Source organism: Brassica oleracea, chromosome C9 (assembly GCF_000695525.1).
Source record: "Brassica oleracea var. oleracea cultivar TO1000 chromosome C9, BOL, whole genome shotgun sequence".
Taxonomy (NCBI): Eukaryota; Viridiplantae; Streptophyta; class Magnoliopsida; order Brassicales; family Brassicaceae; genus Brassica; species Brassica oleracea.
In genome coordinates this window covers 11,883,321-11,896,538 of record NC_027756.1, presented here as the reverse complement: position 1 = coordinate 11,896,538, position 13,218 = coordinate 11,883,321, and the positions used below count along the sequence as shown (strand labels likewise).

The 13,218-nt window shown below is 37.1% G+C and overlaps 2 protein-coding genes across 3 annotated transcripts; one reads left to right on the top strand and one right to left on the bottom strand.

Annotated features, from left to right (window-relative positions):
* Positions 1–1,411: 1,411 nt before the first annotated feature.
* Positions 1,412–5,363, top strand: LOC106319275 (signal peptide peptidase-like 2). Its single transcript, XM_013757556.1, has 14 exons — positions 1,412–1,667; positions 2,096–2,254; positions 2,326–2,437; positions 2,551–2,670; positions 2,789–2,940; positions 3,362–3,541; positions 3,682–3,716; positions 3,804–3,960; positions 4,048–4,101; positions 4,174–4,266; positions 4,405–4,547; positions 4,640–4,710; positions 4,796–4,879; positions 4,973–5,363. The coding sequence occupies exons 1-14, from the start codon at positions 1,521–1,523 to the stop codon at positions 5,083–5,085; spliced, it is 1,620 nt and encodes a 539-aa protein (XP_013613010.1). The 5' UTR covers positions 1,412–1,520; the 3' UTR covers positions 5,086–5,363.
* Positions 5,364–5,568: 205 nt separating this feature from the next.
* On the bottom strand, positions 5,569–10,239 carry LOC106318468 (mitogen-activated protein kinase kinase kinase YODA). Of its 2 annotated transcripts, none has more exons than XM_013756461.1 (12): positions 9,975–10,238; positions 8,845–9,570; positions 8,056–8,763; positions 7,884–7,971; positions 7,727–7,789; positions 7,446–7,606; positions 7,282–7,357; positions 7,149–7,208; positions 6,961–7,068; positions 6,630–6,872; positions 6,463–6,551; positions 5,569–6,386 (listed from the first exon to the last, which is right to left on the bottom strand). In XM_013756461.1, exons 2-12 carry the CDS (start codon positions 9,363–9,365, stop codon positions 5,891–5,893), a joined length of 2,613 nt encoding a protein of 870 aa, XP_013611915.1. In that variant the 5' UTR covers positions 9,366–9,570; positions 9,975–10,238; the 3' UTR covers positions 5,569–5,890. The 2 variants fall into 2 exon arrangements, with proteins under 2 accessions (XP_013611915.1, XP_013611916.1); XM_013756462.1 differs by having other exon boundaries at positions 5,891–6,386; positions 9,983–10,239.
* Positions 10,240–13,218: the final 2,979 nt, after the last annotated feature.

Below are 13,218 nucleotides of genomic sequence, written 5' to 3'. Positions count from 1 at the left end.
ATTGAAGAAGAGTTTAAAGATCATTGATTGATCAGAAGTTGCCAAGGTAACGCTAAACTCGCAACTCAGAGATCGGAAAAGACAAAGTGGAAGAGTCGAGGAATCACAAGCTTGCAACAAAATAGGTTTTGGGCTGGAGATGGGGCTTATAATTTTTACAAAGCCCAACCGAAATGCCCTTTCTAAGTCAAAGATATTGACGTGGCAAAAAGCTTATTTTTCATTGGTTGATTTTAAATGAGGACGTGGACAGCCTCTCTGCTCACCATATTCCCCTTTTAGTATAGGTTAGATAGCTACTACTGTGTCCATAAACTTCATTATCCCCACCTATGCGATGCATGCCTTCTTGGTCACCTTGGAAGATGCTAGGGCATGAGGATTTTTCGTGTTGAGACCACTTGAAGTTGTTCCAATAGTTGCTGCTTTCATCCGTACTGGTTCCAATGATCTTTATCTGAACGGCCATTAAACATATATATATCAGCTTGAAGGTGATAGGAAAGAGTTCTATGATGATCGAGAAGAATACCCCGAGACATTACAATACGTTCATGAGCTTCATCATTATAAGTTCTTCCGTTTAATTAGTTGAAATGATGAAAATGGAAACAGGTTGCTTGAAAGATATAAGAGTTTGTTTTGTTTCTCATTGTTAGTGCAGCAGGGGAGAGAATGAGAAGAAGATTCTAAGTATGGAAGAAGAAGTGTACTAACAAACGATAGTGTAACCGTGTAAGTGGTTGGGTATGTGGTGATTTAGAGATAGCCGGTGTGTTCTGTTTGGATTAACCAATTCAGACGGAACCAACAAAACCAAATTCGATCGAAACGGCCGGGCTCTCTCTGAAAAATAAAAATAAATTTAAACAGACGTTACGGTTTCAAAATTTGGTAAATAAATTTCTTGAATACATGATTGAATGAACAATAAACTAAGCTTAGGTCTAGTGCTATACATGACGTAAAACAAAATACTAGGAAATATAAGCATGGAATAGCCTTTTTTACTGAATAACATATATAAAATAAAAAAATTAGGTCAGAAATTAAAAGATTGACGATATCAATTAGTCGTCGGGTACACCTGGAAACCAATAATATTTATAGAGATAATCGGAAACAATCAATATAAATAATAGTAATTTGATTAGACAAACAACAAAACAACATGGGTATGTCCGAGACAACAAACGTCAAAATTCAGTATGGTTTTAGTTAACTGACGTATTATATCATCCCGTTCCCCGGTAGAAATTGCATCATCTCAGATATCGACTAAAAGATTGGAAGATAACAACCTAAACCGGTCCAGTAACGACCTAACGGCGTCGTTTGCCATTTTTGTACGCGCTTACGTCACATTCCACATACACTGATATTCGATAAATGTAAAAATTCCCATTTGTTTTTTATTAATCAAGCATCCCGTCCCGTGTTTCACTCCTCTCTCTCTCTCTCATTGTTTCTGCGTGTGATTAGATAAAAGAAGTAGGTGAATCCTTGGGAGCGAGCATTCCATGGATTCGCTCCGATTTCTCCGGATTCTTCTTGTTTCTGCTTCGATCTTACTCGTCTCTCTCCTGTATACAGTCACCGCCGGTGATATAGTTCATCAAGACGATTTAGCTCCGAAGAAGCCAGGTTGCGAAAACGACTTCGTTTTGGTACTCTTCTTACTCCCAATTCAGCCGCTTTCTCTTTGACTAATTTCGAAGATTCCCTAACCAATTTTGATAATTTCCCTCTTTTCTGGGAGATTGGTTTAGTAACTTCTTGAGCTTCAACTCTCAGTCGTAGTTGATCTAAGTTATAGATTCCGCGATTCTGGGTTTTACTTCACTTTTGTTTTTCATTTCTCTTCCTTAGCAATGAAGTTACTTGTGGGTTGTGGAGTGACCCCGTTGGATCCTAAGAACTAATTGAAGTTGTGAACTTTTGTACCTTTTTCCTCTGATGAATAAGTCTCTTGTTTGTTCAAACATCTCTGCAATCGATGACTTTTTGTTTCTTTTATGAAGTGACAAGTGGAGTAAGATCTGGTGCAAAGTTTATGTTTTTTTTTTAATGATATGCCACCTGCTTCTTCCCTTAGGTTAAAGTTCAAACGTGGATTGATGGTACTGAAGATGCTGAGTTTGTTGGCGTTGGTGCTAGATTTGGGAGGCGGATTGTCTCCAAGGAGAAGAACGCTAACCAGACTCATGTTGTTTTTGCTAATCCTCGTGATTGTTGTTCACCTCTCAGGACCAAGGTACAAAGTTGTGCTTGGAATCAATGCTTTCAAACTAATACGTAAACTTGCCGGTTTTCAATCTTTGTTAGCTTATTGGAGATGTTGTTATTGTGGACCGTGGCAACTGTCGGTTTACAGCTAAGGCTAATAATGCCGAAGCTGCTGGTGCCTCTGCTCTATTAATCATTAATAACCAGAAAGGTATGTTGATCTTTTTTTGTTCTTGTTTAAGTTTTCTTATTGCTTTGATCTTTATCTTATTGTAGCAATCACTTATACTGAGTATCTGTTTTTTGGGGTTGTTTGTTTGATAGAACTTTACAAAATGGTTTGTGAACCGGATGAAACGGATTTAGACATTCAGATTCCTGCCGTCATGCTCCCACAAGACGCTGGTGCAACCTTGGAAAAAATGCTTATCAACAGTTCTAAAGGTACGCCATCTTAGATACGATTATCTGTTTAGCTTCTTTTTTTTTAATCACGATATGCTTCAGAACCATTCGTTTAATATGAATCATTCAACTCGCGGATCTTTCCTACTTTTTATAGTGTCGGTGCAGCTTTACTCCCCAAGACGACCAGCTGTTGATGTAGCCGAAGTCTTTTTGTGGTTAATGGCTATCGGTACCATTTTGTGTGCTTCTTATTGGTCCGCATGGAGTGCCCGAGAAGCAGCTATTGAACATGATAAGCTACTCAAGGTTTGTACTTATTTTGGGAATACTAGTGTTAGGCTAGGAACACTTAGTTGAATAGATAAGGATAACGTAAGCTGACAATAATTAAGTCCCTTCCCCTTCTTATGAAATTCTAATGATGAAAGGGACAAAGTAGTTGGTAACGAGGAAGAAAAGGCATTTATAACACACTGAACAACACTTTGCCATTTCTTTACCATTTTACTTTCCTATTTTCGGAAATGCTGTGTCAACATAAAAATCCAAGAAAATGGATAGGCAACAGATGGCTTTTCTAATGAACTGGGCCCCTCCTTGTGGCATTTGTCTACTTTTGAGAAAACATTCACATGGCGTTGTTTATGGTTTTATTGTCAGTGTTGTTGCTCTTACGTAATGATGTTTACTTCTAATCATTTTTTTTTTGTTTGTTGCAAAAATGTAGGATGCTATAGACGAAATCCCTAGCACAAATGATGGGGGTAGTGGTGTCGTGGAGATCAATACTCTTTCAGCTATTTGTTTCGTATTTCTTGCTTCGGGCTTCCTGGTTGTTCTTTACAAGCTTATGTCTTATTGGTTTGTGGAGCTTCTTGTGGTTGTTTTCTGCATTGGTGGTGTTGAGGTACCAACTTATTTTTTACTTCTGTTCTTTTATCTGCATTTTCTCAGTATGAGTCTGTTCCGACATACGATCCTACTTAAATTGAATTGACAAACCGGTTTGAAGTCTTATATGGGTGTGTGTACCTTTTCTATCTTCAGGGTTTGCAAACTTGCCTTGTCGCTTTGCTATCAAGGTAAAAGCATGTTTCCTTTCAACACCTATGCTGTCGAATGCACTTCTTGGAGAATGTCATGGACTGTGTTCTTTCTTCTGTTTGCAGATGGTTCCAACGTGCAGGAGATTCTTACATAAAAGTTCCTTTCCTTGGACCTATCTCTTATCTGACTCTTGCAGTTTCTCCTTTCTGCATTGTCTTTGCTGTTTTATGGGCTGTTTACCGAGAGCGTTCCTTAGCTTGGATTGGCCAAGATGTTCTTGTAAGGATTGCAGCCCCATACGATTTCATTTTCAACTACAATCCAATTCTGTCAGATGTGATTTGACGTTGTTGTTCTATTGACTAGGGGATCGCATTGATCATCACAGTATTACAGATTGTTCATGTCCCAAATCTTAAGGTATATCTCATCTCAATCTTTCCATCTTAGGTATGTGAAGATTCTAATAATGCCACATATCGTTTGGAACAGGTAGGGACAGTTCTACTCAGCTGTGCCTTCTTGTACGACATCTTCTGGGTGTTTGTCTCCAAGAAGTTGTTCCACGAAAGCGTAATGATTGTCGTAAGTAACCAACTAATCAGCTAACCATCATTTCCATAGAGTACCCCCATTAATGCTTAAACTCAAATTCTCGTTTTGAAATCTTCATTTCACCTCATAGGTTTAAAAAATGTAATGTTGCTTGGTTCTTCATTGCAGGTAGCACGTGGGGATAAAAGCGGAGAAGATGGTATCCCTATGCTCCTGAAGATTCCACGCATGTTTGATCCATGGGGAGGCTACAGCATTATTGGATTCGGTGATATTCTTTTGCCCGGTTTGCTAATCGCATTTGCTCTCAGGTCCAAAAGCTTTTCACTCTCTCTATCTTATAAATCATCACAGAGTTTCCTTTCATCGGGTTCCAAGCTTTCCTAATAATTTGATCTTGCAGATATGACTGGTTAGCTAACAAGACTCTTCGAACCGGCTATTTTATATGGGCAATGGTTGCGTACGGATTAGGTAAAAATCACACACACATCCGCATAATCTCACTGGTCTCTTATCTCGTTTTCTTGACTATCATTTGACCATTTGAAAACCGCAGGTCTTTTGATTACTTACGTGGCTCTAAATTTAATGGATGGGCATGGCCAACCAGCATTGCTCTACATTGTCCCTTTTACTCTCGGTAAGCTGGGAGGAAATCTCTCTCTCTCTCTTATTCCCTCTCCATAACGTGCATCGAATGAGTATTGAGAGAAATCTCGTGATGAAAATATAGGAACAATGTTAACACTAGCTCGAAAACGAGACGATCTTTGGATTCTATGGACGAAAGGAGAGCCAGAAAGGGCATGTCCTCACCACGTTAGGCTTGAACAGTGCTCTGAGTAATGAGACGACCTCACGAATTAATGGATACAAGAGATATATATCAAAAAGCCTTTCGGGTTTGTAACCAATGTAACTTAAGCTGTAAGATTATTATCCTCTCCAGTCCTCTTTAATTGATGTTTGCTTATGTTACTTACATCGTCATCATTGAAGAAGAATCCACGATCGTTCTGTGTCTATATGGTTTGTTTCTTTTGTAAGAGAAGAGTGTTGTATATACACGTAGTACAAACATGTTAAAGCTATCAATATCAATATATCATCATTGTGTTGGACAATTTTGTGATCTAAGTAATCATTATCTTGCCGACTTGATTTTTCATTTTCCCCTTTCGTCTAAAATGTAAAGAATTTGAAAGAGAGTGCACTTATAATCTAAATTGGGATTTTCTTGCAACAAAAAGTAGGTTACATCAAATGAGTTTAAAGTTGCTTGCCCTCTCTTTCGTCTCCTTCTCATCATCAGAAACAAACCAGACCATATAAAAGAAAGAGAGGGAAATAGACGAATTAGATGAAAGATTTAATTTCTGTTCTATAGACAAAATCAATTTTTTTGGTTGTTGATCTCTCTCCTCTCCTCTCACTTCCATCTATCCTCAAGAGAACAATAAAGACGAGATAAAGAGCTCTTCAGATTTTCCAACAAAACAAAAAAAAACGAATCCTCATTTCTTGATATTATCCAATGGTTCAAGGTTGTCCTCACGGCTCATTCACCCTAATCTTAGAGATTCTAACCCTTCCGGCTGTGTTGTGATTCCGAAGTCAGGGAGGAATCTCTGCCAGCTATATGTTTGTTTGGTTAGGGTCCTCTGTTTGTCGAGCCGGGAGGAGTTGAAAAACCGGGTCTCAGATTAAGGGACTTCAGTTTAAGATGCTCGCTTAATAGCTGCTGTGAAACATGATCAGACAGGACTGGTTGGTTATCCTTGTTCCAATTATAGCCTGGTTGGATTGAACCGTTGTTGTCCCAAAATACATGAGGCGGCGTCCTTGGACTACTCCGAGGCTGTCTAGGCTCCTGAAAGTAACTGTTGGTGTAGAAGTTTCCTGCACTTCCCGGGCTTCTGCTTGATCCTATCCCTTCTTGCAACAAGTTGATTGTAGTTTGTCTTTGGTGATGGAAAGGGATGGCTCCACCACCCGCGGTTAAAGGTGTTGATGAACCGGAGAGAACGTGGGGACTAGATATCGGGGATGGAGATCTTCTTCCGCTAATGTGCGGCGAATGCGAGTGAAAGATTGGACTACCAACTGGTGATATCGGGCAGGACATGTTCCTAGGAGACTGGGATGTACTGTGATCAAAAGAAGGAAGTTTAAGCCACACAGATGTTTAGATGCTTAGAAATGGAATTGGCTAATAAGGTATACCTGAATCCCAAGCCAGGTTTTAATACTTTCTGCTGGTAATTGCTTGTATCTTCCGAGTCTAATGGGAGGCTTCTTGCGTGTCCAATGTCCTAAAAAACAGACAGATTTGTGAGGCAACCAGAAGTACAGAGATTTTAGAATTGAGGAAAAGACTCGAGATTCTATACCAGTGATCTCATGGTGCTTGAAGCAACTACATTCATAGATTCTGCAGACTCTGCACTCACAAGAGGCCTTTCCAACGGCATCACGTTTCTAACAAAAGCGTGCTCTAAAAGCTGAGCAGCTGTTGGACGATTTGCTGGGTTTCTTTGTAGGCACTTTCTCACAAAATCCTTCCCTTCTTCGGATAAATGATTAGGGATATCCGGAAGGTCCTTGCTGTTTCCAATCTTGAACATTGCAGGAACCTGTAAAGAAACTCATACGCATGAGAACGGAAAAGAAAATATTCACTTTGCTAAATCTCCTGTTTTTAAGTACTTGTAATTCACTAACCCCTTCATACTGGCTCCATGGAGGTTTCGTTGTAGCCATTTCTAAAACTGTACATCCCAGACTCCATATGTCGACCGCAAGGTTACTGCCACTTGAGTTCTGTATCACCTGATATCCATAACGCAAGGTATAAAGCATCAGCATATAGCCTATCAATATGCAACCGACATTTGTAGAAGCATATTTACCTCAGGTGCCATCCAATACGGGCTTCCCTTGAATGATAACGGACCAGATTGAGCAGTTATCTGCATTTTGTTCATGAATTTGTATTAGAATTATGCAAACAACGGCACAAAATTGAAGAGAACATATCCATACATGTTTTGCCATCCCAAAATCAGCCACTTTTACTCGTCCATGAGGATCCACCAATATATTTGCTCCTTTAATGTCCCTGAACAAAGTCAAAACTCAAAAGCCATATTCACTTAATTCTCCATTGAAGGAAACCGGTGAATCAGGAGAATGGATAGAAGGCTCACCTATGAACAGTGTTCTTGGCGTGCAAGTACGCGAGCCCTGATAAAATTTGTTGTGTATAGTTACGGATTGCATTCTCACCGAACTGTCCATACTCCTGAAGAAGCTTATAGATAGAACCACCAGAGACATACTCCAGATATATATACAACTTGTCGTCTACCTGTGTGGGGGCAAGGATGTAAGAGAAGCATAGTCATTTCCACGAAGTAGTTCAGCTGAAACAGCTAATAATATCGATATCAGAGAACAGAAAGATCCACAAAATATCTCTAAGACTTACGGTTTCAGAGCCATAATACTGCACTATATTAGGGTGTCTTAAACGGCTTAAAACAGCAATCTCCTGTGAGAGACAATTATTGAAAAGTAAACTTACATGTTAGAAACTTAAAGAGACTTATTCACTCAAAAGAGCAGTTTGATGATTTGTAACTCACCTGGCCTAATTGTTGGGCACTCTCCCTTGACTTGGCATCATCTGAGCAAAGAGTAACCTCTTTCATTGCACACATCTCACCACTTTCACTGAGAAAGAAAACATAGCTAATCAAAACCAGGAGTGACATAGAAATAACACATGCAAGGTCTTTCCAATTAGAAATTACAAACCTGTTGAAACCAAGATATACATGTCCGAAACTGCCCATCCCCAGCAATCTCCCTTTTTTCCACCGCGATCCAGGGCTTACTGTAGCCTCTGCCCTTGCTGGACTACGAGGGACAGACGGCGACGTAGCTGCCGAATATGTCGGAGACAACGGAAAGGTATTTGATATTAATAACGGCGGGAGAGGCAGACGGTGGCTTTGCTGTTTGTTATCATCAAGCCGTCTTGTAGGAGAGCCAGTGGTTGATCCTCCAGCTCGAGGATGAAGAGGCGTAACGGCGCCACTCTGTATTCTAGAGCTAGGACCAGGACTCGTCATTCTTGGGCTAGGCACAGGGGAACATTCAGGGCTACACCTGCTCTGAGGCCAAAACAGCTGAGTAGACATATCTCCACCAATGGAATTGTTACCCGAGTTGTAACCAGAACCTGGGCTCGAGCACTGTCCAGATCCAAGCAAGGAAACATCTGGATATGGTTTGCCAATCAACAACCCATGGTTTGAGACCTGATCTGGGACAAATGATCTCATTGGACTCCTGGAAGGACTAGACAACAAGCTGTCTGGAGCACTGCAGAGCACTAGGTCCCGTTTTGGGATTTGTAAATTCTTCACACGTGTCCCTAGAGGTCTCCGGTTTTTGTTGGACAGATTTGGAACAGGCTTGAACATCTCAGCTGAGTTTTTGTTACTATGCATTGGCTGATCCCTATACATATAGAATAGGATAGCAACATGTTAATATATACCGAGCCAGAGAGTGAGATAGAGAGAGAGAGGGCGAACTCACCTGGAAGAAATGTTTAGTGCTGTTCTGTTCCCATTTTCACAATCAGAAGCCAACGGACTAAGAATAGAATCAGATGGATTGTCCCCCACAGAACTTCCACTAGACACAGAAGCAGTGGTAAAATCAGCCTCAGCACCGCTGCTATCAGGCACATTCGAAGCACCACCATGGGGCTTTGGAAGTGGCAAACTTGCATTGGAACCTGGTCTCTGCGAACCAGAATCAATGCGAGTTACAGCAGTACGGAGAGCGGGACGAGGAAGAGGTACAGCAGGAGATCTTGCTGCGAAGCTCTGACAGCGTGAAACCCGAGTAGAAGGAGATGGAGACCTTGATGGTAGTCTAGATATAGCTCCTCTTTGTGACACAATCTCATCACGTCGTCTACGTGACTTTCTTGAGCGACAACTAGACTTATCCTCAGACCCAAAACCAAGTTTCCGGTTAAAGGCATCGATGATACTCTCCTTGCTAGATTTCTTCTTTTCATCTTTAGATGAATGTTTACTCCACCAAGGCATGATCTTTCCAGCAAACTATATATAACTCCTTTTTTTAAAAGATGTTGTTCAGTTCCACACTAGAAAGAAACTATCCTTTTGACCACTTCAGAGATCATACTCGGTTGACCCAACAGAGGTCAACAATTGAATAGAAGTCCCAATTTAAACGCCATTTTTATAATCCCACTGGCGTCTGACCAATTCAGAGAAGCAGCTGAAAGATCTGATTACAAAAAATAAAACACAAAGTTAGGGTTTCCCAAAGCAACATTTTGATACTAGCAAACAAAACATATGATTCTGAGAGATGATATCTATGAGAATCTCATCGTACAGCTACGCGTTACTGAGCTAGCTTTGAAAAATGAATGTGATCATCTTCTGCCTTAGCTAGTCTGAGATCCATTGCCAACAGTAAACTTAAAGTTTGAACCTTTTCAACAGATCTACACAGACAAGTTCCATTAAAGGAAACCCAGAAACAGCAGATGATAAACCCATAAAGGGAACCATTCAATCTCAATTGCTCAAATCCACGCACAGACAAAAAAAAACACAAATCAAAAGTTTAAAACTTTCAGGGTGAAATTGATCATGGAAGGTGCTTAATCGAGACCTATTTCTTACCAAATTACCAGATTTTCAGCAGCTTGAATCGAAATAAGCTGAGCCTCGGAGGAGCAATCGAGAATCCAGGAAGGTGTCAGATCCCTAAATTGATGCTGACAAGTGAATAGCTTCCACTTGCAGTGATAGACTCTCTCTCTTTCAGAAGTGAGGTGTAGAGAGAGAGAGAGAGAGAGAGAGAGAGAGAGAGAGAGAGAATAAGAAGTGTAGAGAGAGAGCGCGTTCGAAGAAAGCATTCACTCTCAGATTTCTTCCTTGTTGCTGCGTTAATCTATTTAGTAACTGATATAATTGATACTTACTCATTATTGGGATTTATTTGTGTTTAATGATTATTATTTTATCTTTTAAAGCTTTTTTTTTTATTTATGGAAAAAAGACAACGTGAAAGGAAAACATACTGAAATGACAAAGCTCTGATTGTATTCTGCTTTTACAGATTTTTTTTATATTTTTCATATTTGATGGGCACAAATATTATCAAAATATCATTTACTTTTGAAAGTTAAATTGTATGATCGATAAAAGATATTTTGTAGGTGTTTATTCTTTTACAACTGTTTTTATAAATATTTTTATATCTTCTATCGATTAGGTTGATGGATACGAATATTTTGTGTTCTTAGTTGTCTCTTAGTATTTTTATTAATCAATGCTAAGTTTGCTTAATTGATAGTTTTTTGGTAATTATCGACAAATGTGGGAAGAAATATCACATTACTCCCAAATTATTGGATGCCGTATAGAAACTACCATACTTGATAGATTCAGATATAAAACAAATATCATCTTTTACTTCATGTGCATGATTGATCAATTAAAAAACAAATCTGAGAGAAAATTGATTTTTCTCATGTTAAATAGATACAAAGACTTTGCCAAAAATAGATAATAATAATAAGATTAGAATGCACAACATTACGACTAAATATCTAAAATTATAAGAAAAAAATGTTACTAACCAAAAATATAAGAAAACAAACACAAACACCAAAATAAAAAACATATTTTATTTATTTACATTATGGTAATCAACATCTCTGCTGATAAATTATTCGTCTGTTAAAACATTTTTTAGAATCCTTTATTTATTATTCGAGGAGCATTGTATATAATTAATCTTTCATTCATGTGTTTATTACATGTGTGCCATTTCCTACGTGTTAGCACCACAAGCTCTTTCACCTCATATATTTAAAAATCCTTTCTTAACTAGACTAATTACAAAATTTGCCATTGAACATTACATTAAAAATTGGGTATATACTATAAGCTTATTGACTAACAAAAAAAAAAAACTCGCGCCCTGCTTGCTACGGTTCAATTACAAACTGTTGGATCTTTAAATACGCAGAGATTTTATTGCCATAACCTGAGATTCTTCATAATGATCGATTTCGTTATATAGTCTGACTTAAATATTAATGCCTTTAGTTTAGCAAAAAAAAAAAATATTAATGCCTTTCTATATAGTTAGACTGCATAAAATCCATTATCTACGTATGTATCTACATATCTACTTATATATATGTTGCTGCAACTCTTCTCCATATTAGATAAAGATACCAATCACAATCGCAATGTTCAAGAATTACTACATAATGGCAAAATGTAATAGATATATACATACACTTTTTTTTAAATGACATAAAACGATCCAATATATTATATTTTTAAGAGCTAATAATAGTTTCAAATCTCCTCCATTGCATGTTAACCATGTTTACCGTTTCCATAATTATCAATGCAATTGTAGTCGACGATCATTTTATGATAGTTTAGATTCAAGGCAACACAATTTAATACATTACCATTTCAATTTTTCCCATAATATATGATTCAAATTTGAATTGTTCAATCACATGATCAAATAAATTAGTGTCAATGGCAATGTTAGCGTGATAATGGAAACAAAATTGACGTGAAGAGAGGAGTTTCCTATATAAGGGATTTAACGGATATTGCATCGTTGTTATTTGAATACGGTTTCATCACGTCAAAGTTATTACGAATACATGATTGTCTATCGTTGATTTATACATATTTTTTGCAACGGAGGATATATTTACATTAAATTTGCGTGACCAGATCATATATTGCTTTAAAAAAATATATATAACAGATTTATGAAGTGAACAATATTTAATTCAATACTCTTTTTCAAAATATTGTGACAGATATTCGTTGAAGAGATCGTTTGATTTTGTGACAGACTAAGTGCAACCGTTTTACATCAGATTCGAAAAAATAATTCTTAAACATGTAATATATTGCTTTAAAAATATTTATAATAAAGCTATGAAGTGAAAAATATTAAACTAAGAATTCTTTAAAATCAATTTTTTTAAATATTTTAATACTTCGAAGATCATGATCAAATTATGCATAAATCTATGCAATATTTCGACCAATCATAAAACTATGCAAAATTTGAAAAACATATATGTTTAAAATTATTAATCTTAGTTAGAAAAACTATTAAAATCGAAGGTAATTTAGGAAAATACATTAAATTTCCGTAAACAATTCATAATATTTGATTATGTCTTTTTTCCGATGATTAATTATCATTTCCGTAAATAATGCATAATTGATACAATCAAATTATTAGTTATCAAAATCATTGGAAGAAAATCAAGGATTTGACCAGTTTAGATTTTACAAACGTATCAATCAGATCTTAAATTTTGGAGTCAAGTGTGAAATCAATTCATAATTGATTGTCTTCCGATGATTTTGAAAATCAAGTCAATATTGTTCCCTTGGCCTACAAACAGTTTAATGCTTAGATTGACAAGGTTTACTTTCTCGGATTTCCTTATTTTACACGTCCCAAATTTAAGCTATTTCTATATGGTTTAAATTAATTCCTTATTTATGGTATAAATATTTGTAATTTATAAGCTATAGGAAATGTGAATATTTGGTCATATACTACAAACATATTAATGCCATCGGCTAACTTTATTTCCTCAGATTTCCTTATTTTACAAATTAAATTTATTTGGGATTATCTAAGAATATGGATACTGAATATTCTCTTTCGCCATAATGCAAACCTTGCTGTACAATACTATTTATCAAGTTTATAATCAATTCATAATCTTCACTAAATGAATTTTTAAAACCATCAAGTAATTTACTTCAATTATAGTAGTTGAGAAAATTTTGCCTAATTTGAGAGCTGCGTTTTTTAAAACAACATGTGAAAAAACCAGTTTTAAAGTAAATTGTACAGCAAATA